Raw genomic sequence first — 27,456 nt, forward strand, 5'->3', positions numbered from 1 at the left:
AGTTGGGTCGGAGGGATGAAAGGTGCATGGGCCGCGCCTTCGGTATTTATTCTATCCTAACGTGGGCCACACCTTATCCCACGTGGCGCTACATCAGTGTAAGACGCGGTGCATGGGCCATGCCTTTCTGCAAAGGGTGTTAGATCGGGAATATTATCTCAAAATGTGTCTGAAACGTAAATATTTAAGGAAAATGTGATTTTTTGGTAAAATCTAAAAAAATGCACAGTAAGCAGAAAAAAAATTAACTAAATACGCCGAGTAATCCTATGAAAATTTTAACGGGTGTTAGATCGGAAATATGATCTCAAAGGGTGTCTAAAGCGTAAATATTTAAGGAAAATGTGATTTTTTGGTAAAATATCCAAAAATGCACAGTAATAAAAAATTAACTAAAGACGCCGAGTAATCCATGTATGAAAATTTTAGCTCAAAGACACCGAGATATCCTATGATCTTTAGGTGATTACTGTAGAAAATACGTTAGATGGAGAAATAATGTTGGAAGCACTTTAGTTTGAGAATTAACACTCCTGTAGCATTATATGGACACTTTTGCCCACTAATAAACATAATATATCTACACGATAAGATTATAATAATAAAAATAATAATTAAACATGACATATGAAAACCTATGAAAAATTGATAATCTTAAATAAGATTATGAAAATAAAATAAAATAAAATACTCCTATTTATGTATTAGTGGATCTATAATTTACTTTATTACGGCGGTCCTAGGGCCAAGTCTCTTATATTTAGTTATGTTTCACGTGGGAAAAGTGATTCATTCTTTGCTTCCAAGAAAATACATAATAATAACCCTAGAATGATTTTCTTTTCCTTTCGATTTTTAAATATGATCAATTTGAATCTATTTGGGGAGTATTTTTCTTCCTTAAAGTCTTAGGTTCGAACAATTATATTTATAAGATGTGTTATTTGTCAATGATTAAGAAATAATATAGACATATATTATTTTATTATCATCACGGGCTATTAAAAAATATATGATTAATTTTCATTGAGTTGTTAAAATAAAAACCCAATTAGGGTTTTTTGTACAACCATTTGAAATCAAGTTGTAACTAATTAATAAATTAATTCAATATTGTTTAATTAATTCAATATTATAATGAAAAATTAACCTAATCAAACCAAGGTTAAGGTAGGTTTGCAACGGGTAAGGTATTGTGAAGTTGGTGGGTGGTCGTTTTGACCTTTCTTTCTTATAATAATATTATTAATATGTCATTATCTTACTTTATTTTTTTAATTTATTTTAAATTTGTAAATACAAATATGTTTTAGTACGGGTATGTAATATTTTATTTCTTTCATATTTGAAAAAAAATATTTATAATCATTATATAATATGTATCAGTTGCTAATGTAAAATACAAATATTTTGAGAAAGAATATAATTAATTAGTTTCTTTTAAGTTTTTTAAGTGAGTTCCTAACCAAAAAGGTCTGCCAACAAAATAATAATTATATAATTAAATTATAATCAATTAATGAGTTAGTTAAACAATAGTCGGTAGACAGAGATGGATTTAAATTTATATAAATTTATTATCACAAGAAATTAAATAGATTAGGACTAATGTGAGAGTTGAACTATATATATAATTTGATATAATACCTACATTATATAATTTTTTGTATTATATGACCATAAAAGAATTAATCAATATAATATACAAAACAAAATTAAAAATACAAATAATATATTTATATAATAAAAATAAAAATTAATCATCACAAATACAAACGGATGGATTAATAATTGAAATATACTCAATAAAATACAATTAATAAGTTTCTCGTAACTTTGTCCTAATTAATCCATACCGATTTATATCGCACGTCTTTTTTTGTGGATGAATCTTTCAACGAAGATTTTCTACATACACAGGATCTTTAACTCGAAACATACTCAAGCGATATCAAATTGCTTATCACTTGAGCCAACACCGTTAGTTTTATACTTTTCTTTATTAAGCTTTTGTGTTTATAACTATTAACAAAATTAGAAGTGTCTTACTCAAAAATATTGAAGAATCTTTCATGTGTGTGTGTGTTTGAGTTAGAGAATGCTAAGCTTTTCAAGTGGGAAAACAATAGTATGCATTTGCATTTAATGATTTGGATAATGACCATGACCAATCCTCTTATTATTTAATTTCATTATAAATTAGCATGTATTTATAACAGAATAGTGGAAATAAAAATAGTTTTTATATTACAAATTAGGGTAATTAAAAGTTTAATATTTAAACTATCACTTTTGTTCCATTTTGGTCATCTGGCTATTTTTGTTTCAAAACAATACTTAACATTATATTTTAGTTTCATTTTGATCACCCACCGTTAAAAAAACTAATAGAACTGATAACATGTCATTTTTAATTTTTTTTCAATGATGATATGTCATTACCTCATGGTGGCACTTCAGCAACACGTTAATTTTTTAATGGTGGATGACCAAAGTGAAATCAAAACGTAATGTTATGTATGATTTTGAAATAAAAAATAGTTGGGTGAACAAAATGGAATAAAAGTAATAGTTAGAGTACTAAACATGTAGTTTACCCTAACTTTTAATTGGATTGATGGAAATGTTGATTTTTTTATTCAAAATGATTCAATTAGATTTTGTTTTCTTATTATTGAGTTACATACTTAAAAATTAAAACAAGTATTATTATTTTTAATATAAAGAGGCCTTAGTCTCAAAATAAAACAAGATAATTAAAAATAGTTAATTAAGATTTTGTTTTATTATTGTTTAACGAATTTGGGTATAATTTGGGAATTAAAAATTGAAATAAGTATTATTATTTTTAGTATTCTTGAATAAATAAAATTAATTTTAAAATATTTTTAAGGGAAAAAACATCTAATGTGATATTGTCACACCAATAATTTTAATAGCTGTTAGTGTGATCAATGATAACTGTAATTAAAAAAATAAATTAATCATAAATTTTTAAATAAAAATGTAATTCATTGATGATTAAAAGAAAAAACTCACTTGATTTATTTTACAAATTATCAAATTTATATTTAATTCAAAATATATTTTAGAAGGGACTGATTAGGTTAGTTGGAACTTAGCGGTCAATAGATTAGGTCTAGGGCCTAAAAGACACATAATAATATCTAAAAAGATACTTTTTAATGATTTAATAACTCTAAAATTCAGCAAGGATCATGTGCAATAATTTCATTTTAATAATGGAAATAAAAAAACAAGAATTCAATAATCAATTTAACAAAAAAAATTATTGAGTGAGGTTTAATCAAGCTGTTTCATACTTTTGACTTTTTTCTCTTAATTTTCAAATGAATTATTTATAAAATAATAATTATATTTTTGTATTTATCCCCCTACCTGTGATTTGATAGTCTGAAGAATTTAAGCAAGGAGTTGATGTTTTACTTGAAAATTTTGGCAAATAGTTGGGAGAGGACAATTATATAACTAAATTTCAAGTTTGGAATCCCCCAACATGGACTGCCCTTCTTTTTTAATTTCTTCCCCAAAATAAAAACAACAATATATTCTACATTAATACAAATTATTCTTGATTGCCTTCTCGGTTCTAAGGTTTCGTCTTGATTAATCCAGATCGATTCGTGTCGTACACCTGGCTTTGGCGGGTGAGTCTCCCAGTAAGGATTTTCTACATATACAAAGAATCGAACTCGAGACATTACTTAAACGATATCAAAACTGCTTACCACTTGAACCAACCCCAGTCAATTATATCAATATAAATTATTAGTTGTTGCTTAATGGTTTTTTATTTTCTAATGTTCTCAATCAATATTTATTTTAGATTTATGTTTGATTCAGAACGTCGCACAATTTATTTTTTCAATAAATAAATATCTTCAATTAAACAATGATATGGGTCATCATCTTATTATTAAAAATAAGATTTTTTTTAAGCTTAATATAAAGATACCACTCTAACACACACATATTACACCAACAACAAAAGTATTTGTTAGGTTGAAAAGAATTATTTTTAGGGTAAACTCTAAATTTAGTCATCGAACTATTTATGTGGTATCGTTTTAATGATTCAACTTTTTTAAAATCATACTTAATGTTACGTTTTGGTTTCATTCTGGTCACTCGCCATTAAAAAATTAACAGATCTATTGACATGGTATTTTTTAATGATGACGTGACATTAAGATTAATAATGGATTATAAAACTGATCATGCAAAAGATTATCTTGTTTGATATATGTCTAATGGATTAATAAATGTTAATTTGTATCTGAAGAAAATAAATTGTATGTCTAAATGTACCCTAGAGTTATTTATACTCTAAATTGATCTCGTTGGGTTCAAAGTAGTAAATTCATTAAATTTGTTAACATAGGATTATTTACGAATAGGTTCCAAAACTTTCAAATACTTCAATAAAGTCCCTAAATAGGCAATCAACTTGTGAATTGACTAATGATTGATGAAAAAGATGTTTTGAATTGAATTTGTAATTGTATTATGATTTTGGTTGTTTATTTATGTATGAAATATAATATTATGTATGATTTTTGAATGTTTGTGTTTGATTTAAGTTTCAATAACATTCCCGATTCGATTTTAGTCCTGATGAGGTTATGAGTGTTACATGAATCTTACGTTAGCAAAAAAATCAACATATTTTTTTATCAATAAGTTAGTGACATGTGTCATCATCTTAGTGAATAAAAAAAATGACATGTGACGTGTTGAATTAGACTACCAGATTTAACCGTTTCCAAACCATTAACTAAAATGATAGAATTCTAAAATTTATGTGATTCAATTACAAAAAAAAAATTGTTTTAGTAGTAAATTTACTATCATCGTAAAAATTGGGTGACCAATTAGATATTTTAGTCGGTATTAACACTTTTTTTAAAATAAATGACTAATTTTATTCAAAATATGAAATATCTTAAATTACAATAAAGATTTACAATTATAATTGTAAATTAAACATATAATAGGACAATTTCCTATAATAATTTAAACAAAACTAGCAACTTAAGATCACATAAGGACTATACAAGAAAAGATTAAAATCTAACAAAGAAAACTCGAATAAAGATATAGATACAAACAGATATGATCTCATCAGCAAACGAACCACAAAAGAGGATCAAGTTACTGAAAGACCACAGATAAACCACAAATCATACTCGAGCGACGTGAAAAGCTATCAACGAACACATAACAGATATCCAAAGAGAAAATCGCCTCAGTGACCAAAAATGCCTTATAATATACGATTTTAAACAACTTTTTTTGGATTTGTCAAAATGACCAACAAAATCGCAATGCGATCTCTAATTCGCAACGCGATCTCCAGTATCGCAAATTCGCGCTGCATTTCGCGTTGCGATTTTCCATTTCGCATTGCGATAGTCTACAGTGTCGTTGCGATTTTCCATTTCGCGTTGCGATAGTTGAAAATCGCGTTGCGATAGTGTACAGTGTTATTGCGATTTTCCATTTCGCGTTACGATAGTGTACAGTGTTATTGCGATTTTCCATTTCGCGTTACGATAGTGTACAATGTTGTTGCGATTTTCCAAATTCGATGCGGTAGTCTACAGTAAATTAAAAAAAGATTTTGTTTCTTAAGAATTTTCTTTAAAAAGATAGTATCCGCGCGGACGTGTCGAAGACACGTATTACCATGACCACGACCACGACCACGACCCGAGACGACGGCAGCGACGTCGCGCGAGAGTCCCCCTTGTTCTCTTTCACTCAACAAGAAAATGAGAAATCCAAGCCTTAAATACACTTCCTAATAGTGTTTCCAATACTATGTGGGATTGAGCATTACTCAACACTTCAAAGAAAATATAGCAATTTTTATAGCATGTTTCCCACTTAATCCATATCTAAAACATTTTATCATTTTATCAAGAGAATTAAAAGAGTTGTAGATATCTACATTTCAATTCAAACTTATACATATAGTTTTAATATGATAAAATGTTTTAATATTTTTAGATATGGATTAAGTAGGAAACATGCTACAAAAATTGCTATATTTTCTTTGAAGTGTTGAGTAATGCTCAATCTCACATAGTATTGGAAACACTATTGGGAAGTGTATTTAAGGCTTGGATTTTCCATTTCCTTGTTGAGTGAAAGAGAACAAGGGGGACTCTCGCGCGCCGTCGCCGCCGCCGTCTCGTCTCGGGTCGTGGTCATGGTCGTGGTCGTGGTCGTAGTAATACGTGTCTTCGACACGTCCGCGCGGATACTATCTTTTTAGAGAAAATTCTTAAGAAACAAAATCTTTTTTTAATTTACTGTAGACTACCGCAACGAATTTGAAAAATCGCAATTTGCGATACTGAAAATCGCGTTGCGAATTAGAGATCGCATTGCGATTTTGTTGGTCGTTTTGGCAAATCCAAAAAAAAAAGGTTAAAATCGTTTATTATAAAGCATTTTTGGTCACTGAGGCGATTTTCTCATATCCAAATCCAATCCGAGGGTTCAAAGCATGGAAGATAAACAATATATCAAATAAACGCCATCTTGATCATTTGTGGCAATGTATAATCAACCCTTAGAAAAAGATAAATGAAAACAATGTTCAAACGATCGAAAAACGTGTCAAAAGACAGAAGAAAACATACCATATAGGTAGAGGAAAACGTGTCATACAGACAGACTTATTGAAAATTTAAAATAAGAAAAAATAAAAGAACAATAAAGAATATTGACAGTCGACAATTAACATTAAAATAGGTGCCGCCAGACTTATTGAAAATAAAAATAAAATAAAATAAAAAAATAATAAAAAATATCGAAGATCAACAATCAATATTAAAATTAATATCGCCGCCAACCAGAAAAAATAGATAAACGACTTACGAATAAAAAACTAAGAGAACCACACGTTTTCTTTTATTAAAATTAAACGTAGAAAGCTAAAATATTATTATTTTAGCACTTACATTATAATTTGTTGTATGATGCGATATTTTACATATTCGCTAATTATCTTGTGTTTTTTCGTTTGTCATATATATATATATATATTATTAAGTTAAAAATGATTATAAAGTAATATCTGTTATAAATACTTTTAATTATTTGACAATGAATTTTTAATTATTTTTGTAATTACTGATGTTTTTACCTGCAACCTTTAGAAACAATAACAATTACTTTAACTAATAAAATAAATTAATTCGTAATTATTTGTCATATTTTAATCATTCGATATCATATAAGTTAGATATTATGATGGCAATACTATTGGTTTGGTTGTACGGATTGGAAAAAGTTCCTTTTTTTTTAACCTATAAATAAATAAGTGAAGTGAAGCTTAAGTAATTAGTTGGGTTAAGTTAACAAACTTTTCCGATACTTTTCAGCTGTCTGTGTCAATTTCTTTGCCTACTCCGATCATAATTCAATTTAATTTTATAAAATCCCATTATTTTATACGATAACATTTGAAAATATCATTAAATTATTTCATGACCATTTTAAATATTAAATATTTTAAAATTATAAAATAAATATATTTTTTAAATTAATCACTATTATCTAATCTATTAACCGACTAATATAGATCAAGTTTTACATCTATTACAAAAGAGACTCTCTCAACGCAATTTGAATAAACATTTAATTTTTAATTTTATTATTAAATAAAAATTAAATTATTATTATAATTAATTAAAATGATATGCCATATTAGAAATAACGATTAACATCGATTATAATTGTAATTTTTAATATATTTTAAAGAAATTACGAAAAAAAATAAGACCAACAATATTTTTAAAGAAAGTAGCGAAAAAATATTGAAGTATTTCAAGAAAAATATAAAAAGGAACTTACAATGAAATTATTAGTCAACTAATGCAGTAATCAAACAAAAATTCGATTACAAGAGATGTTAACTAACAACCATATTACTCTAGATAGAACCACGCACAATAAAACTTCGGAATAAATATAAATTAAACATTAAAATTATTTGTTTAATTATCAATGTAAATATATTTATAAAAATTAGCTATAGAGGTTCACAAGAACACACAAAGTAGAACAGTAGTTGAATAAAAATGTTCCCTCTAAATATCATTCTCATTTTGTACAATTTTGAAGTTTCTCAAATGTTCCCTCTAAATCCCTATTATTACATCACAGTTCAAACTATTCTTTTTAAGTTTATGAAGTAATCTTAACCATATCTCATGCCATAATGTTGGTTTCATCATCTCAAGTGCTCAACTAAAGCATTACTGCAAATTTAAAGCTAAAACTACTTTAAAACCATGGTTCCATTCTACATCACTGCTTCACCATCTACTCTCTCTCTAATTCCCGAGGCTGCCATCAAATCTTCATCTCCATGATACCCATACTTCTGCTCAACTGCTTCAAATATTAAGATCAAATGCCTTCGAGCTATACATCCAAGAATTCGAGTAACATCAGTAATAGTGAATAATGAATGCTTAGCTCTAACTCTATTAACAAAAATAAGGAAAGCACACTGCAAAAACCATCTATGAGCAAAAGCAGAAAGTAGATCTCAAGAAGACTTTCGACTCTTACTTGTTTCATGCGAAATTGAGACCATCCTCCAAAGGAAGAGAAGCAAGCAGCAAATTCAGGCATTGAACTCTGAATGGCTATGAATTCATGACCACAACACCACCAGTTGAGAGAGACACCAAAAGAGAATGATGAACCAGATGTTTCTACCTTACTGATATTTCTTTTCAAAAAACAATCCAAACAAAAGTTACTGATATAAGAAGCATCAGATAAGTCACTCCGAGGTAAGTCTTGGCCTCTTCCCATAATCAGCATCTCTAGATCTTGAGCGATGCTCATCTTCCTGTGATAATCGGGACTTGCTGCGAGTCCTTGATGACAGCCCCCGGTCCCAATCATCATCATGCTCAGGCTCACGGTCCCTGTGCCTACGATGATCAGCATATCTGTCTCTGTCTTCCCTATATCGATCCCTATCTGTGTGTCTATCCCTATCTCGGTCACGTTCCCTATCGCAGTCACGGTCACGATCTCGAGAGCGCTCCCTATCACGTTCTCGACCAATGTCTCTATCATCCCGGTGCCTTCTTTCTGGCCTATCGTGACCATGGCCCAGTTCTTTCTCCCTGGGTATGTCCCTATCATATCCTGGTTCTCTATCATCACGGTACTTTCTTTCGGATGAACCAGACCACTCTCTTTCTGAAGCTCTATCTTTTTCTTTAGCTGGGTTTTGCCAACCTCCTCTGTCATGACTAACCTCGCCATATTGATGGTCAGATGCAGCTTCCTCCCCGTAACTCGACTCTCCAGCTCTCCCACCACCATGCTCATCACCACCCCATCCTCCGATGGTAGGATCCGACCACATACCCATATTAGGCCCATCAACACCACTTGAGGGCATCATCCCCATACCATTCATGGGCATACCTCTTCCAAAGAACGCAGGGTTAACATGAGGAGCCACTCCAGGCAAACCAACTCCTCCAACCGGAGGGAATGAAGGTAAAATCCCTGAAAACGGAGGTGCTGGAGCTCCGGGAAAGCCTCCATAACTTCCCATTCTTCCCATCGGTCCACCAAAAGCAGGATCAAAACCTTGACCCATCATCGACTGAGGGTGCATGAGAGGAGGTGCCCCACCCATAACCTGCCCGAATCCATTTCCACCATTTCCCATCATACCTCTGCCACCCATTCCACCAGCCCTGTTCCTCATAGGACCACCTGGCCCTCTACCTCTCATCCCCTGAGCATTGACTCTTCCCCAATTCGCTCTCCCATAACCTCTATTATTCTCTGCACCTTGATAATTCCCACCAGCTTGAATATTACTGGAACCAGTCTTAGCCCCCACATCATTAGGACCCCTCCTTGCTTGAGCAGACTGTGCCATCTGCTGATTCCTATTTAACTGAGCCTCTCCCATTTTCTTAACAGTAAACGGGGATGCAAAGGCAACAACACAAGGCCTTCCATTAAACAAGTGCCCATTCATTCCCTCCTTACAAGCAGTAGCTGCGGCTGGATCATAAAACTCAACCTGGCAATACCCTTTTGACTTCCCACTTGCTTTCTCATCGAAAAACTTTACTTCCTTAACGGGTCCATACTTGCACAACTCAGACTCCAATTCAGCATCTGTAGTCCACCAATGCAAATCACCAACAAACAATATTGTCCCACCACCTCCACCTGCACCACCAGTTGCTCCAACTCCACGGTCAACAACAGCACTAGAAACACCCATATTTGCACCTCCATTCCCAATCATATGACCAGGGCCATTCACACCTGCACCTCCTACTACTCCTTGTCTCACCAAACCCTCATTCTCAACACTCCCCACATTCCCTACACCATATCCCTGATGTCCCATACCACCTACACTACTTAAACCACTATTCTTATTCCCACTCTGCTCCGCAGACACCTCATTCAACTTATTCGGCGTCTGAGCTAATTCAACCCTAAGCCCACCACCACCACCACCAAAGCCTGGACTAGGTCCTTTGTCATCATCACCACCATCACCACCTCCTCTAAACCCTTGACTCTCATAAGAAACCCTAGAATCCCCTCTTTCACCACCACCTGCATCCCCGGGAATTGAAACACCAGATTCTGGAGCACCTACTGGTGATCCATCAACTTTCCCACCACTATTAATATTCGAACTATTCTTAGGTTCTTCATTTCTAAACCCTACACCATCGTTTCTTCTCAAAGATTGAAGAAACCCTTCGCCAACATTAACATCATTGTAAAGGTCTTCATAATCATCGTCTTCTTCACCTAAAAAACTCTCGTCAGCAACAGCCGAGATTGCTTCGTTTCTATGGAACTGATCCATGTGATCCCCTCCTTTTCCTTCATCCATTTCCCCCCTCAAAGATTCCAAAATACAAAAAATGATCCTAAACTAATTTCAAAGCTTCGAGGTTTTTAGGCTTCCTGGAAATAAAAAAATTATAAAAAAAACTACATTTAACAAAATGTAAACTGAAATTAACTGGAACTAGAAAACGAATTCGTGGATTAAACCTTACCAAGGAGATTAAGTGAGATACGAGGAGAGAAACGAGAGAGAAATCCGCAAACCCTAATCCGAAAGCTCATGGGATTCTTTTTTCTTCTGGGAGTTTAACGAGCGCCGCAGTGAAAAAAGCGTAAAACACGAGGAAAACAGTTCTGAAGGTTCATCCCTGACTAAGAAAGCAATGGATTTGATTAGATATCAAAGAATATAAACTCACCACGAGATAAAGAGAGGAAGATAGTGAGTGCTGAGAGCTTAAAACGCACATCCAACAACAGCAACAATAAAAAGGCCCAAACTTTGAGAAATTTTAACACACCTTTCAGGAAGCAATAGTATTTTGCGAATGCAAGAAGTTTCTGTTTGTTTTGCTGGTAAACGGCGTCGAAGCTGGAAGATGATATGAGATTAATCTTTTTTTTCTTTTGGGAAAAGAGAAAACGGGGCTCCTTCTCCATTTGACGGGCTTTTACAGTCAAAAAATATTTCTATTTGGGTTCTAAAGTCCATTACCGGCTTCTGTTCTCACCACCAAATGTCTTAAAATAATGGATTAAAATAACCTTACAATTAAGTGATTCCATCGATCTAGTCTTTACAAAAATTAACTTTCGAATAATAAATATTTAATCGATTAATTAAATTATTCATCTTTATTTCTATATTTTTTTAAATTATGACTTTTGACTCATTAAGAGCACTCATTTTCTTTTTCTTAGAATCTCTCTTCCTCTCATTTCTAAGTAAAATCAGAATTAAATTTAAAATTTATCAATAAATTGAATCGTGAATTTTATTAAATGATTCAATAATAAAATATAGTGCCTTTTTTTAAAAAAATTAAATTCAAATAATTATATTTATAATATATATTATTAATAATTAAAAAAGATTATAAATATATTCTATCATGTAATTCGCATAAACTATTACAAAAATAAAACCCACGAGTAACTAAACAACTTAACAATAGTTTAATTTGAGGTTTCGGTTAAATAATTTCAGGGAACCATTCCTTACCCAAATGAATTCAATTTTTTCATCACCCTGTTTGAGCCAATTTATTTTTGTTGCTCTCCGGATTTCAAGATTTCATCTTAGTTAATTCGAATCGACTCGCGTCGCACATTTAGTTTTTGTGGATGAATCTCTCGGCAGGAATTTTTTGCATACGCTAAGACTCAAACTCGAGATTTTACTTAAACGATATCAAGTTGCTTACCACGTGAACTAATATTTGAGCCAATTTTAACATGATTTTATAATACACTTTTATTGACATAACCACCTTTTTAATCTTTATATTTTTGGATAAAATACACAAATGGTCCTCTGACTATATGATATTATTTTTTAAGTCATCTAACTATTAAAAGTTATAAAATGATCTCCCAACTAGAGGGTATTACTTAGTTGAGTCTCTCAACTATTAAAAGTTACAAAATGGTCACCCAACTATTCATTATGTTTCAAACTCGTCTTTTTTCGTTAAAAAAATTGACGATAGTCTAAGCTGGACATTAACATGCTGACTAAGATATGAGAAAATCTAATCTCATAATACGTCCAACTCAAATAACCGTTAATTTTTTTAATGAAAAAGGATGAATTGGAAACATAATGAATAGTTGAGTGACCATTTGTAACTTTTAATAGTCGATGGACTCAACAAAACAACGACCTATAGTTGGAGGACCATTTTGAAACTTTTAATAGTCCAATGACTTAATAAAGCAATATCTTATAGTCAGGGACCATTTATGTACTTCACCCATTTTTTTAGTTTGATTATTTTAGACTATAAAATTTTACTGTATTATTTTTATTTTAAAACTTTAATTTCTTGTTAAATCGACCCAAATACAATAGAATAATAATATGGTTTTAATCTTATTAAAATGTTGATGTCAATTATTTTCTTTCTTTTTCGTTACATCATTAAAAAATTAAAATGTATTAAAAAGTTGATATCAGTATTTTAATGAGGATAAATTAATTATTTAAAAGATAAAATATCGTTATTATTTTATTACATTTGAATTGATTTGACAAAAATATAAAATATTTTTTAGAGTAAAAAACGTAATACAAGTTTAAGTGATAAAATGACTAAACTAGTATAGTTTTTTTTGACAATAAGTCGTTTGTGGCCTTTATTACAACATATTAAAAATAAAAGCAAAACGAACAATCAGTTGGTCTAGTAGAATGAGGTATTAGGTCCTTAAGTAAAATTAGGAGTTCGAATCCTAACATTTATGAATAGAGCAAACTGGGTTGAGAGGGTCGTCATCGTCTATGTAGTACTCGATTTGGATCCCTCCGATGCCATTGCATGAGCTACCCCGTTACCATTTCTTCCTATGAAGACGAACAAACACTAGATAAGAGTTCTTGCTGTGCTCTTGATATCCCTAATGATAGGACCCATATCAGATAGATCAATTGTGCTCTCGTTTAATTTCTGCATGGTCTTCTTGGAGTCACTAATGTTATTCTTGTGAATCCGATGTCCTTTGCAAACTGAACGCCTTAGAGAATTGTCGTAGCTTCCGCCATAAAAACAGAGGTGATGCGGGCGTTGTGAATAAATCCAGATCCTAGAATAAACCCTGCACTATCTCTGGTTATGAATCCCGAGCAAGACTTCTTGTAAGTATATGAGAAACAAGCATCAACGTTCACTTTAATTGGAGACTCGTGAGGAGGTTTCCAGGAGGTCAGTACATGAGTGTGAGGATGAAACATAAATTGCTTGCATCATTTGACCACCGAATATCAAGTAAACTCCAGATTTTCCTCGCATAAGGACAATCCCTGCTCACATGAGTGTTGTCTTCGATTGTCAAATTACATCTAGGACAGATATTGCTGGTACTAACTCGCTTAATAAAAAAGATTTTGCATTGTAGGGATATTGTTCCTTGTAAATTTCCACAGCAAATTCTTCGTCTTGTTCTGACACGGTAATTTCCAAATGGAATTAAAAACATTATCAGTATCATCATAATCACTATTGCAACTGATTAATAGTTTATAACCGCTTCGAACAGTGTAATTCCCAGACCCTTCACCTTTCCAACAGAGAATATCTTCTTGGTTGAAAATTGGCAGTAATGTTTAAAATAGATTTTGCATCTTCATCATTAAAGACAGAATTGATAAGATCACGATTCCAATTCCGTCCATCAATAGAGATGATGTCTGAGACCAATTCCACTTGTGTCGAGGGCGTTGATGTTACTTTGCGAGTTGAAAATCCTGGAAGCCAAAAATCATTCCATATCGAGACAGACAGACCCGTCCCGATTCTCCAACCCATTCCGTTTTCAAGAAGGCCCCTAGACCTCCAAACACTGCGCCAAATGAGAGATGGAGAAAACCCCAAATTTGCCTCCATAAACATCGAGTTAGGGAAGTATTTAGCTTTAAGAAGCCTAGCAACAAGGGAGTGAGGATTAATAACAATGCGCCAGCCTTGTTTAGCAAGTAGTGCAATATTAAGCTTGCCAAAATCTCGGAATTTCATGCCTCCGTCTTTCTTTAATTAGCACAACTCTGCCCAACTACACCAGTGGGTACTCCTTTTGTTAGCTGACTTTTGCCACCAGTATCGTGCTGAAATTGCTTCTAGTTCTTTGCACAAACTGATAGGGAGTAAAAAACAGGACATCGCATATAAAGGAATGGATTCAAGTTCTTTACCACCCATAAGAAGGAGTCGAAAACTCCACCCTTGGACTCCATTTTGAAATTTCTCCTTGAGTTTAATGAAAGCTCTCCGTTTGTTTCTCCCCCACAATGGAAGGAAGACCGAGATATTGACAAACATCATATTTGGCTTCTCGGTAACACTAGTACTAAAAAGGCACTAGATTTTTCAAAGTTGATGAGTGGTCCCGAACAAGCTGAATACAAGTCCAAAATCGATTTTAAGCTCAATGCCCCCTCTCTTGAGGCCTCGCCAAAAATTAAACTATCATCTGCGGAAAAGAGATGCGTTATAAGAGGTGCGCTTCTTGTTAGGCGGACTCCTCTAAGATTGCCATTAGTGGAAGCAGATCCAAGAAGGAAGATAATCCTTCACTGCAAATAAGAAAAAGATAGGGGCTCAGCGGATCCCCTTGACGAAGACCTCTAGAAGGCTGAAAATTTTCACTCACTTGACCGTTTATCACCACCGAATAAGAGACTGAAGAGACACAGTTTATGATCCAGGAAATCCAAGTGTCCGAAAAGCCCATATTCCGCATAAGCTGTTCTAAAAAATTCCACTCCACACTGGTCATACGCTTTGCTCATCTTTTTTTTAGAGAATGTAGAGCTTCATAGGCCGAAATTACATTATCCGTAATTAATCTTCCAAGAATAAAAACACTCTGCGCCTCATCAATACAAAGGTGGAGTGTGGATTGGAGTCCGTAAATATTTTTGATATAATCTTAAAGATAACATTGCAGAGGCTTATTGGTCGGAACTGAGACATATGCCTTGGGTCGTTCACCTTTGGAATGAGGACTGTGTGCGTGAGATTGATGATCAAAATAGGGAAGTCACCATTAATAGTTGCTATGCAGTCGGGGGCGTGGCTAAGCATGCGCAAAGTGTAAAACGGCTCAGGACCTAAAAAAAATAGAGGTCTCAAAATAGAGTATATCTATCAGGTGTTGCTATTAAGAAGTAGAAAAATATTTATAGAATATTGGTTAGATCAGTTCGAATCTCGTTAACAAGCAAAATTATTTTTGGGAAAAACAAGTTCAAATTTACACAGTGACCCCATAATAGAGTATATCTATCGATTTTTTAAGTTAATGAAATTAGTTATTTATTATTTCAAAAAAATAAGTTCGAGATCTAGAAGCTCCTTTACAAGAATTTACACAGGACCTCCAACAACCTAGCCACGGCCATGTTTGCAGAAACCAGAGACATCCTTACTAATGATGTGCCAAATTTTTTTATAAAAAATTGCACCGAGCCCGTCCTCACCAGAGGCTTTCAAAGGATTCATTGAGCGAATAGCTGCTCATACTTCTTCATGTGAAAAATTACAACATAATGATTCGTTTAAAGAGGGTGATTGATGCCATTTAATATTCTGTTGGATCCATAGTTCCCACAGTAGTGAACAAATTAGAGAAATAACTAAACTTATATAGTTAAAAGGTTAGGAAGATAATTCTATTTATTTATCCGTCTTTATATTTATAAATGGTATCTAATTTATTGGTTAACTAATTTAAATCGTGTTGTAGTATATTAAGTACTCTCAATCATTTAATAATTTAAATAATATTTATGTATTATTATAGATTTTGTACTCAAAACCTAAAATCTCAAGAGAAAATAATTATCGTTTAACCATTATAATCATTTAGCTAATGCATTAACGTCGTACTTATATTTTTAAAAAAATGCGGGTAACTTGGACAAACTTGAAGAACAATGGTGAAAAAAACAAAAAGGCAGGGCATACACAATTTGATTTTTCATTGGCACAACGCAAACCTCGCGATTTGTTCTTTCATAATCTATCATCTCCATTTACCTCCCTTCTTCTTCTTCCTTTCAATCGTCAATACACATTAACCCTAAAAAAATCTCATTACCATAGACATTACAGCTTAGCACGTACATGTTCTTGCTTCCTTACCTCTTTTAAACCAACAACTCTTTTGTCTCGGTCTCGTTAACGGTTTTTTTAATATTTTGTTTCTGTTTTTACTCTCGTCCCCTCCCTCATAGTCGTCGTCGTCACCATCACCACTATCATCATCGGGACCTTGTTATACGATGGCTTGTGGCCATTGGTTTGAGCAATGGGGGGAGGTCATCACAGGCCAACTAGGGCTTTTAATGCCTCCTCCCTTTTGTTCTGCCTTGTTTTGTTGAACTTTGGAGAAAGGTTTGTTTCGGCCAAACGTGTCCTTGGCCGTTCCGATCCTCCTGTGATGGCCCCCGCGGTTCCTCCTGCGATGACCCCGCGGTTCTTCCTGCGATGGCCCCCACGGTTCCTCCGGTTGCTTCTTCTTCATCGCCGAGTTCGTTTAAGCCTTCGGATAGCTATCTTATAAACTGCGGTGCTTCAAGCGAGGTGAAGCTCGACAAAGGGCGGGTATTCAAGCCGGACACTCAAAAGGGTAGCTACTTATCGACTAATGAAGATGTTTCAACGACGACTGATTCGATCCCGGTGAGTGCCTTCACGAATTCCACCCCTCCGTCGTTAATGGATCTTTTATAAAGCAGCGAGGATCTTCACTTCGGTTCGACATATTCGTTCTTCATCTACGAGCCCGGGAACATTAGGTTCGTCTCTACTTTTACCCACTTCATCACGAGAAATATGATCTCAAGAAGGATATTTCACCGTTCAAATGGATAAGTGCGCCCTCTTACATGATTTCTCCATGAATGATTCCAAGGTGGTTCTCAGGGAGTATCTTGTTAATGCTACTCAACATATCTCCATCATTTTCAAGCCCCAGAAGGATTCTTTCGCATTCATTAATGCATTGGAGATTGTAGGAATCCACGGTGAAGTTCTCTCTGATTCGGCCTCATCAGTACCTCAAGGTAACGCCATTAAAGGCTTATCGGATATTGCTTTGGAAGTCTTGTATTGGTTGAATATCGGAGGTTCGATGATAACTCCGAAAAATGATACATTAGCTCGAACATGGGCTCCGAGTGGACCATACAACATATTTCCCGAAGGAACTGAGGTTGTCAGGGGTAGAAACATCAAATACAGACCGGATCGTAATATGACTCGATTGGTCGCACCAGATATGGTTTATGCGATGGTAGCTCGGATGACGACGGCCACATATGCTCATACCATATGGTCGAATTTCAATCTCTCTCGGGCAATGAGGGTCGACCGAACCTTTTCGTATTTCATCAGGATGCACTTTTGCGACATTGTAAGCAGGGCCAAAAATGAATTACACTTCAATGTGTATATAAACGAGTTAAGGGGGATTTCGGGTCTTGATTTAAGTGAGAAAGCTGGCGATTTGGCCACTGCATATTACACAGATCTCGTGCTGAATGCGTCGTCGATAAAGAAAATTCGATCATGGTTCAAGTAAGTCTGATCACAAGCGCTGGTAGCGGTACACCAAATGCAATCCTCAATGGCTTGGAAGTGATGAAGATGAGCAACATAGACGATAGCTTGGATGGTTTATATTCCATTGATGGTTCATATAAAGGGACCAAATTTAGCACACTTGAAGTCTTGGCGGTATCGGGGCTGGCGATGGTGGTTGTGGCAATGTTGTTCCTCGGCGTCGTTTGTGTTCGGTGGAAGAAACGTTCCCAAGATTGGCAAAAGAGGAAAAGCTTCTCGTCGTGGCTTTTACCAATCCAAAGAAGTAAAGTTAATTACAGCTCGAGAAAATCAAGCGTCTTGGGTCTAGGCTTTCAAGTGTTCATGGAAAGTGCTTCACTCTACTTGAGTTACGAAACGCAACGCAAAATTTCAACCAGAAGGCGGTCATTGGAGTTGGTGGATTCGGGAAGTGTTCATCGGGACATTAGATGTTGGCACCAAGGTCGTAATAAAAGGAGGCAACCATGGATCCGAACAAGGCGTAAATGAGTTCGTAACCGAAATCCATATGCTTTCTATGTTTCGGCACCTGCATCTCATGTCACTAATAGGGTTTTGCGATGAGGACTCAGAGATTATCGTGGTTTATGAATACATGGCTTATGGCCCGCTTCGGGACCATCTTTGCAGTGCCACGAATAAATCAACATCATGAAACAACGGCTTGAGATCTGCATCGGTGCGGCTCGAGGGTTGCATTACCTCCACACCGGTGCGACACAAGGAATCATCCAGTGTGATGTTAAGACCACTGACATTCTTCTAGATGATAACTTCATTGTCAAAGTGTCTGATTTCGGGCTTTCGAAGCGGCTGCGATAGACCAAGGCCATGTTAGTACTGCAGTGAAAGGTAGCTTCGGGTATCTCGACCCTGAATATTTCAGAAGACAACAACTTACCGAGAAATCCGATGTTTACTCTTTTGGTGTGGTTCTTTTCGAAGTTTTATGCGCAAGGGCAATTATATGCCCGGGGCTGCCGAGGGATCAAGTTAGCTTGTCCGATTGGGCAATGCAGTGGCATAAAAAGGGTTTGATCGAGAAAATTGTCGACTACAAAATCGCAAGGACAATCTGCGAAGGATCGTTGAAAAAATTCTCGGAAACGGCAGAGAAATCTTGGCCGAATACGGAGTCGATCGACCAAGCATGGGGATGTATTGTGGAACTTGGAACATGCATTGCAACTCCAAGTGGCTTCCAATCAATCGGAAGATAAGACTAACATTATTGGTTTGGAAACCGGAAACAGAGAGTCCAATCCCAACCCCGCGGCCGCGGTGGCCGTCACAGCCGAAAGTGATGATTCTAACGTAACAATTGGTTCTCAAGTACCTATCCAAGCAAGGTAATACAACAAAAATCAAATTAGAGTTCAATCAAAAGGTGTGGAGAATTTTAAACCCATCTTTCTAGATTTGCTTTGTAGATCGTGTTTGTACAGATCATATTTCTAGGGAGATTTGGCTTCGATAATGGTTGTATATATAGGTGTAAATTTGTGTTATGTTGGTATCTAGTTTTTTTTTTTATTATAATTATATTTAAAATATTTTATAATTATTGTTGCACTAATTTTATGTAATTATAAATTTATTTCATATTCGTGGTTATATAATGTTTAACTGCGACATATTCATAATCTTTTTAAGATGGATACATATATATTAATCACATAATTTTTATGTGGTTAAACATAATAAAATTTTACGATTGGTACAATCAATAAAATAATTAATTAATTAATTAATTTTTTAATTTTTTAGAAAAAGAAATTTAAATTTTAGTATAAACTAGTAATAACATGAATCCTATTGGTTTATATTCAAATCCAAAAATGAAAAAATTGTCTAAAAATTAAAGAAATTTAAATTTTAGTAATAAACACGTAATAACAATTCCTTTTTATAATGAGTTTACAATTCCAAAAATGAAAAAATAAAAAGAAGAAGAAAGAAGTCTCTAAAAAGAAAAGTACTTATTGTATTTACTTTATAATTTTAATGAAATAATTAAATTAAAGATTTATATTCTAAAAATTTGTTTCCATTTGGGTTTTGGACGTTAAGGCCCTTGCCTTTCCCTTCAATTTATACCTGTAGACTGGGCTCACAACTCTAATAAGAAACAGAAAAACGAAAGAGTCAACACGAGTATTCCATGGATGAAATGAAGAATCAACGATGAAATATAAAGATTCTTCTTTCCTCAGTGTTCTTGCTTTTTTTTCTTCGCTGAAAATACATTACTGAACAATGAGCTTCAAATCCCGTGAAGACGAAGCTTAATAACTCAATGTTGTTTTCAGTTCCTTTTGTAGAATTCAAGTTTGATACTACACACACAACCTGTTTGATAAATTTCCTCAGAAACCATGCCTTTCTTGATTCCCCCAGTTCGGCACCGCTTTTTGACGCAAATTATCAATATCCAAAAACCCAAAAATATTTTACACTCTCTATATTCATCATCGACAACATCACCGGAAGTGGAGGAGCTCTGTAAGGTTGTTTCGAGCTCCATTGGTGGTTTGGATGACCTGGAATCGAGTTTAAACGGGCTTAGGCTTTCTTTATCATCTTCACTTGTTAACGAGGTTATAAAGCATTGCGAAAATGTAGCTCCCAGTAGAAGGTTGTTGAGATTTTTCTTGTGGTCAGTTAAGAATTTTAGTTTGGAAGATAAGGACTTCAACCATGCGGTTCGAGTGTTTGCAAAGAAGAAGGATCATACGGCTATGGAGATATTGGTTTCGGATCTCAGGAATGAGGGGCGACCAATGGAGAGCCAGACTTTCAGTGTTGTGGCTGATATGTTGGTTAAATTAGGGAGAGAAGATGAAGCGTTGGGTATTTTTAAGAACTTGGAAAAGTTCAATTGTACCCGAGACAGTTTCAGTGTGACTGCCATTGTTAATGCTTTATGTGCTAAAGGCCATGCGAAGAAAGCTGAAGGTGTAGTTTATCATCACAAAGACAAGATTGCTGGTGTCGAGCCTTGTATATATAGGAGTCTCCTTTTTGGTTGGTGCGTTCAAGAGAATGTAAAGGAAGCTCGCAGAGTTATCAAGGAGATGAAATCAGCCGGCATTGAGCTCGATTCGTATTGCTACAACACGTTCATTAGGTGCCTTTGTGGCGCGAACGTTAAACGCAACCCTTCTGGCCTTGTTCCCGAAACACTGAACGTGATGATGGAAATGAGATCCCATAGAATCGCCCCAACATCAGTCAGTTACAACATATTGCTTTCTTCCTTGGGGAAGACAAGAAGAGTGAAAGAATCATGTCGGATTCTAGACTTGATGCAGAAAACCGGTTGTGCTCCCGATTGGATCACCTATTATCTCGTGGTTAGAGTCTTGTACTTGACTGGAAGATTCGGCAAGGGTAACATGATAGTCGATGAGATGATTGAATCAGGGTTGACCCCTGATTGTAATTTCTACTACGATCTCATTGGTGTTCTTTGCGGAGTCGAGAGAGTGAATTTTGCAGTCGAGTTGTTCGAGAAGATGAAGAGGAGTTCGCTGGGCGGACACGGACCAGTTTATGACGTGCTTATACCGAAACTATGCAGGGGAGGCGAGTTCGAAAAGGGTCGAGAGCTATGGGATGAGGCCGTTGCTTCTGGTGTTGGTGTTACATTCTCGAGTGATGTTTTGCACCCTTCGGTCACTGAAGTTTTCAAGCCAACAAGGGAGGTGAAGGAGTTTAATCTTAAGGAGTGTAAAATGGCTAAGAATTCAGTGAATATGAAGCAGAATAATTTCAAGGGAAAGAAGGGTAAGAAAATAAAATCTAATAAGAAGAAATATGTTTCTAAATAAATGGTCTAGGTTAACGTCTTTGCTCATTTTTAATTTGTTTTTTTTTTTATTTTAAAATATTTAATGTTATAATTAGAAATGCTGTACCTGAATTATATGATGATATGTGATATGTTCTCTGGTATTGTTCATCCAAATCATATTAAAAATTGCACATGTGATTTTCATAAAGAATGGTGAAAAGTCCTTTGGGGTCCTCTTAATTTCAAGATTAGGTAAAATGATCTTTCTTATAAAGAAGAGTGATTTAATTTTGTTAACTTTTTTTAATAGTCTAATGTGATTATAAGTTAGTATTTGTGCATAATCTTTTTTAGTTATTGGCAACGTATACGCCTAGTAAACACAACGATTCAAACATAAAACCCCAAGGAAGAACAACACGCAATCTTAATTGATGTAATAATATATTTATCTCTCAACATTTATATATTATACTAATCAATCTTTATTTTAAAAAAAATTAACAAATAATTTATAAATTATGACGTCGAGGGCTAAATTTTTTGAATTTTTAAAAGTTAGAATCAATTGGGCATAGAATTTTTTAAAATTATTTTTTAAGTGTATATGTTTTGATAAAATAGTATTAACACCGATCATTTTGAGTTATGTACTGCCGAATATTCATAAATTATTTTTGAATAAATATTTTTGGAAATTTACTTTTAAAACCGAAGTAAGATCAAGTTCGTGAGTATTATGCGTGTGGAAAATTAAAACACTCCCACGATTAAAAAATAAGATATATTTTATTATTTAAATGTGTAATAGTATTTTTAATTTATGAGAAATTTTTAATTTATACGTGTGAAAATAATTCTTATATTAAAAGATAGAATTATTTTAATATATAAATATTTAAATAAATAACTACTTTTTATATAATTAAAATTATATAAAATGCACGAATCAAATTATCTAAGTAATAAAAGGAATCGTTGTTATTCCTAGAGATTATGGTTAGAGTACTAACGACTGCAAGGGTAATTGAATGTTCATTGTCAAATGATAGAAAGTATTTAGAACGTATACTATTTTGATATCACTTTAACTTAATAAAAAAACTATATAAAATAAATTTAAAACCCTGGCGAAGCAGGGGAAAAGCTCTTGTACAACATTAAATATAATTTTAAAAATACTATATAAATTATTATTTTTTTGGTACATATTATATAAATTATTATAAATATTATAAAATAATTTTGGAAATTTCATTATAATATAAAAATATTACGAAAGAGGATTATGAAATCTAATTGAAGGACATGGCGCATGGAACGGGGTTTTTAGACAGACGTTGAGGTCGGATGGGGTGGGGTGAGGTGTCAATCTCCACCGCCATCACTCACGTCGCATGTCCGTGCAATTCAATTCAATACAGTTCACTGAGACTCTTCCTAACGTGCAACCCACGCTCTTTAGGTAGCGTCGGCTAGATTACAAGCCGGCCTCTATCTTAAGTTTTGGAAGATACAAGTTGGATTCAACGCGTTGAAGCTAGCTGTGTACAAAATCACTCCGCAACCATGGGCCGGAGTGTCCGGCACTATTAAATATTATTTTATTTAAAATAAAATTCAATTTAGAAAATCCTTTTATTTACTTTTTAAGCATTATTTTTATATAAATTCAAACATCATAAAATTATAAAAGTAGAACATGTTTATTTTACATACATATATTTATATCATTAATATAATAAGAATTTACCCTATTTTACCAAAAATATAAGAATGTACCCTAAGTAAAGTTGTGAGTTTAATTCATGATATTGTTAGTGAAGCAACTAAATTGGAATATTCACCTCATAATAGACCTTTACGATACCTATTCGTCGATCAATAGATTGAATATTAGTTTGATTTAAAAAATATATGATGAGAGTTAATGTTTCAATGACTAAAAAGTAAAAACTGAAAGTTAAGTGACCAAAATCAGAAGAAAATAAAACAGAAGTGACCACCACTTAGTTTACTCGTAAAATAATGGAAATGCAGAACCATGACGAGTCATTCATCAATCTGGATCAGATCTTCCCCCAATTTCCCATCTTCTTCCTTCAATCATTCCTTCCTTTCCTGTAGGGTTTTTAATTATCATCACTTTTTAACCTAAGCAAAAATTACAGTAAAAAATAACTAATAACTAAGCCGCCATGCCAATGACAATGGCTATACGTACCATTGGGAGATTTAATCATTTTTATATAATAAAGAAACTTTAATCTCTGCAGCTTAGCCAATAACCCTTATGGGTCAAGATAATTTCACTCCCCAAAAGAGATATTCTACCGGCGGAGGTGGTGGAGGTTTGCCGATAAATAACTACGATGCGACCGGTAGCGGAAGGAACTGCGCATTTCCCGGAATGTCGCGTGGGAGGCAGATGCACAAGACGTTCAACAACATGAAAATCACAATCCTTTGCGGTTTAGTTACGATCCTCGTCTTACGCGACACAATCGGCGTCGGAAATTTGGGGAGCTCAGAAGCGGAAGCCATCAACCAAAACATGATCGAAGAAACCAACCGGATCCTAGCAGAGATCCGCTCCGACTCCGACCCTACGATCCGGATGAACGAACTGAAACTGAGCTCAATCCTAACGTTACATACACTCTCGGGCCCAAAATTTCGGATTGGGATCAGCAGCGAAAGGTTTGGCTTTCTGAAAACCCTGAATTCCCTAATTTTATTAATGGGAAAGCTCGAATCTTGCTCGTCACCGGGTCACCCCCAAAACCTTGTGATAATCCTATAGGAGACCATTATTTGTTGAAAGCGATAAAGAATAAGATTGATTATTGTAGGCTTCATGGGATTGAAATTGTTTATAACATGGCTCATTTAGATAAGAAATTGGCAGGTTATTGGGCGAAGTTGCCATTGATTAGGAGGTTAATGTTGTCTCATCCTGAACTTGAGTGGATTTGGTGGATGAATAGTGATGCTTTTTTCACAGATATGGTGTTTGAGATTCCATTGTCCAAGTATGATAAATATAATTTGGTGGTTCATGGCTACCCCGATTTGATGTTCGAGCAGAAGTCGTGGATCGCGTTGAATACGGGGAGTTTTCTGTTTCGGAATTGTCAGTGATCGTTGGATTTGCTCGATGACTGGGCACCGATGGGACCTAAGGGTGCAATCTGTGACGAGGCCAGGAAGGTTTTGACTGCTAATCTGAAAGGGAGGCCGGCATTCGAAGCCGACGACCAGTCAGCTTTGATTTACTTGTTGCTTTCACAAAAGGATCAATGGATGGATAAAGTTTTCGTTGAGAATCAATATTATTTGCATGGTTATTGGGCGGGATTGGTCGATCGGTACGAGGAGATGATGGAGAAATATCATCCGGGATTGGGAGATGAGAGGTGGTCGTTTGTGACTCATTTCGTCGGCTGCAAGCCCTGTGGGAGTTATGGAGATTACTCTGTCGACAGGTGCCTGCGCAGCATGCAGAGGGCTTTCAATTTTGCTGATAACCAGGTGCTTAAGCTATACGGGTTTAGACATAGGGGATTGTTAGGCCCCAACATTAAGAGGATCAGGGATGAGACGACGACTCCATTGTAGATTGCTGATCAGTTCGACATCCGGCGTTCGGTGAATGGAAAAACCGAATTGAAGAGCTAGTAATCTAAACGGGTATCAAACATGTCATATAGGTAATGTAATTCATCAGGTGAAAAGCTATACGTTTCAACTTGTTTGGTGTAATTGTATTGAATTCAATGAGAAGTTATTGTTTTCACGTTTTATTTGTCAAGCTCTGATCAAATCATGAATAGCTCGAGTTTTTCGAGTTCTAGCACGGAATGATATTTATACGATCTCACTTTGGGATGAACATATCCTGGCTCTGGTATGCACTTGCCGATGTTTTTCGTCAGCTTTTTTATACAAGGAATAAGAGTTAAATTGATTATTTAATCAAACATGAATTTTTTTAATGAAGGCCAAAATTATTGGTATTTTTTTAATGCTCCATCCATTCCATTAAATGTATCTTTTGATTTTTAAAATTTTCACATTAAAATATCTTATTAGAAAATTTAACGACAATTATATTTCATTATTTACTCTTGTGTGTCTCACTCTTTTACACCCATTAAATTAAATCTATCAAACTTTTTAAGGATAATTTTATCGTTTCCCTTGATCAAATATATCTCTTAAAACTACGTACACAGTCAATATGAGACACAAATTTGGAATAGAAGGAGTAAATCTAGAGTAAATAAAAAGTAACATATGATCAAAAATTTTAATCATCTGACAATGAATCAATAGCTGAACCGTAGGATGGAAGGGGACATAGTCCACCTCAATTTTTATGGTTTAATTATATTTTAAGCCCTTAAATTTTTTAAACCATAAAATTATGTCCTGATACTTCCCAAAAAATTTTAGTTTAATTACTTTTTAAGACATTATCAATTTTCATTAATTCTTGTCCCTAATTTTTTCTGGTTTAATTGTTTTTAGGACAAGACAATTTTGAAATAAGTTAAATTAAGTCTCAATCCTTTATTATTATTATTTTTTGGTCTAATCATCTTTTAGAACCTTATTGTTTTAAAGATAAACAACTTGACCCTTTTCTGTAATTTCATCTTAGTTCCGCCATCGGAACGAACACTCACGTCCTGACAAAACTAGGAATAAGATTAACAAAACAAATAAACAGTACACCACTAATCATATATAAATACACATTAATATGGGGAAAGAATATTGACAATCAAATATACTCCATAGACTAAATAACTACATGGCAATCAATAGTAAACACCCATTTTTCAACCAAATTGTGGGAAAGAAATTGATTTTTTTTATCTTCAAAATACCTCCAGGATTGCCCATCAAACTTGTGAATCTTGGTCTTCGTCTTGAACAAGATGCATTCACTCGGTCAGCTCTGAAAGGTTTGAGCTTTACGACGTGCTACCAATAGCTTTACGACGTGCTACCAATACTTACTTTCATTTCAGCAACTTGGTTCAACAATCCCATAATTTTCTGCACAATGAACATAATTGAATCCAAAATCCATTACCAATAATAAATGAAGTCCAAAACTTTATCTATATAAGTTTCATTGAATTAGAATTTGTTGGGTTTCGTTTTCATTCGGGCATTTCAACGAATACCTTACCTCATCTTTCTCTTTTATAATTCTTTTCAACCGTTCCACGCTCTCCTCCCCACGCCTCCACCGCCGTATCCGCTTGCAAAACCACCATACTAGCACCACAACCGCCACGTCAACCACCCCTCTAAATGACCGGAATGTCCTTCCAATGGTCCCATTTTCGTAACCGAAATAACCGGCGAGACTTAAGATCTTAGCACGCGAAATCTGAAGCCAAGTCCCCAACCAGTATCCAATCCCGCGATCAACGGATG

The 27,456-nt window shown here is 34.4% G+C and overlaps 3 protein-coding genes and 2 pseudogenes across 3 annotated transcripts; 3 read left to right on the forward strand and 2 right to left on the reverse strand.

Moving 5' to 3' along the window:
* Positions 1–8,046: 8,046 nt before the first annotated feature.
* On the reverse strand, positions 8,047–11,242 carry LOC120174446 (uncharacterized PE-PGRS family protein PE_PGRS54-like). Its single transcript, XM_039181290.1, has 3 exons — positions 11,103–11,242; positions 8,608–11,007; positions 8,047–8,457 (listed from the first exon to the last, which is right to left on the reverse strand). Exon 2 carries the CDS (start codon positions 10,931–10,933, stop codon positions 8,825–8,827), a length of 2,109 nt encoding a protein of 702 aa, XP_039037221.1. The 5' UTR covers positions 10,934–11,007; positions 11,103–11,242; the 3' UTR covers positions 8,047–8,457; positions 8,608–8,824.
* A 2,920-nt stretch (positions 11,243–14,162) lies between these two features.
* LOC120174443 (uncharacterized mitochondrial protein AtMg00310-like) lies at positions 14,163–14,621 on the reverse strand. The gene has a single exon (XM_039181289.1). It carries the CDS (start codon positions 14,619–14,621, stop codon positions 14,163–14,165), a length of 459 nt encoding a protein of 152 aa, XP_039037220.1.
* Positions 14,622–17,093: 2,472 nt separating this feature from the next.
* Positions 17,094–19,565, forward strand: LOC120174444 (annotated as a pseudogene).
* Positions 19,566–20,342: 777 nt separating this feature from the next.
* Positions 20,343–22,083, forward strand: LOC120174437 (pentatricopeptide repeat-containing protein At5g61370, mitochondrial-like). The gene has a single exon (XM_039181285.1). The coding sequence runs from the start codon at positions 20,588–20,590 to the stop codon at positions 22,040–22,042; it is 1,455 nt and encodes a 484-aa protein (XP_039037216.1). The 5' UTR covers positions 20,343–20,587; the 3' UTR covers positions 22,043–22,083.
* A 2,174-nt stretch (positions 22,084–24,257) lies between these two features.
* Positions 24,258–25,808, forward strand: LOC120174436 (annotated as a pseudogene).
* The last annotated feature ends 1,648 nt before the right edge of the window (positions 25,809–27,456 follow it).

This window comes from Hibiscus syriacus, unplaced genomic scaffold (genome assembly GCF_006381635.1).
Source record: "Hibiscus syriacus cultivar Baekdansim isolate YM2019G1 unplaced genomic scaffold, ASM638163v2 tig00112106_pilon, whole genome shotgun sequence".
NCBI lineage: Eukaryota > Viridiplantae > Streptophyta > Magnoliopsida > Malvales > Malvaceae > Hibiscus > Hibiscus syriacus.

Excerpts from the sequence above, each read along its gene's own strand:
- LOC120174446 (XM_039181290.1), bottom strand. The coding sequence starts at position 10,933 with ATGGATGAAGGAAAAGGAGGGGATCACATGGATCAGTTCCATAGAAAC.
- LOC120174443 (XM_039181289.1), bottom strand. The coding sequence starts at position 14,621 with ATGAAATTCCGAGATTTTGGCAAGCTTAATATTGCACTACTTGCTAAA.
- LOC120174437 (XM_039181285.1), top strand. The coding sequence starts at position 20,588 with ATGCCTTTCTTGATTCCCCCAGTTCGGCACCGCTTTTTGACGCAAATT.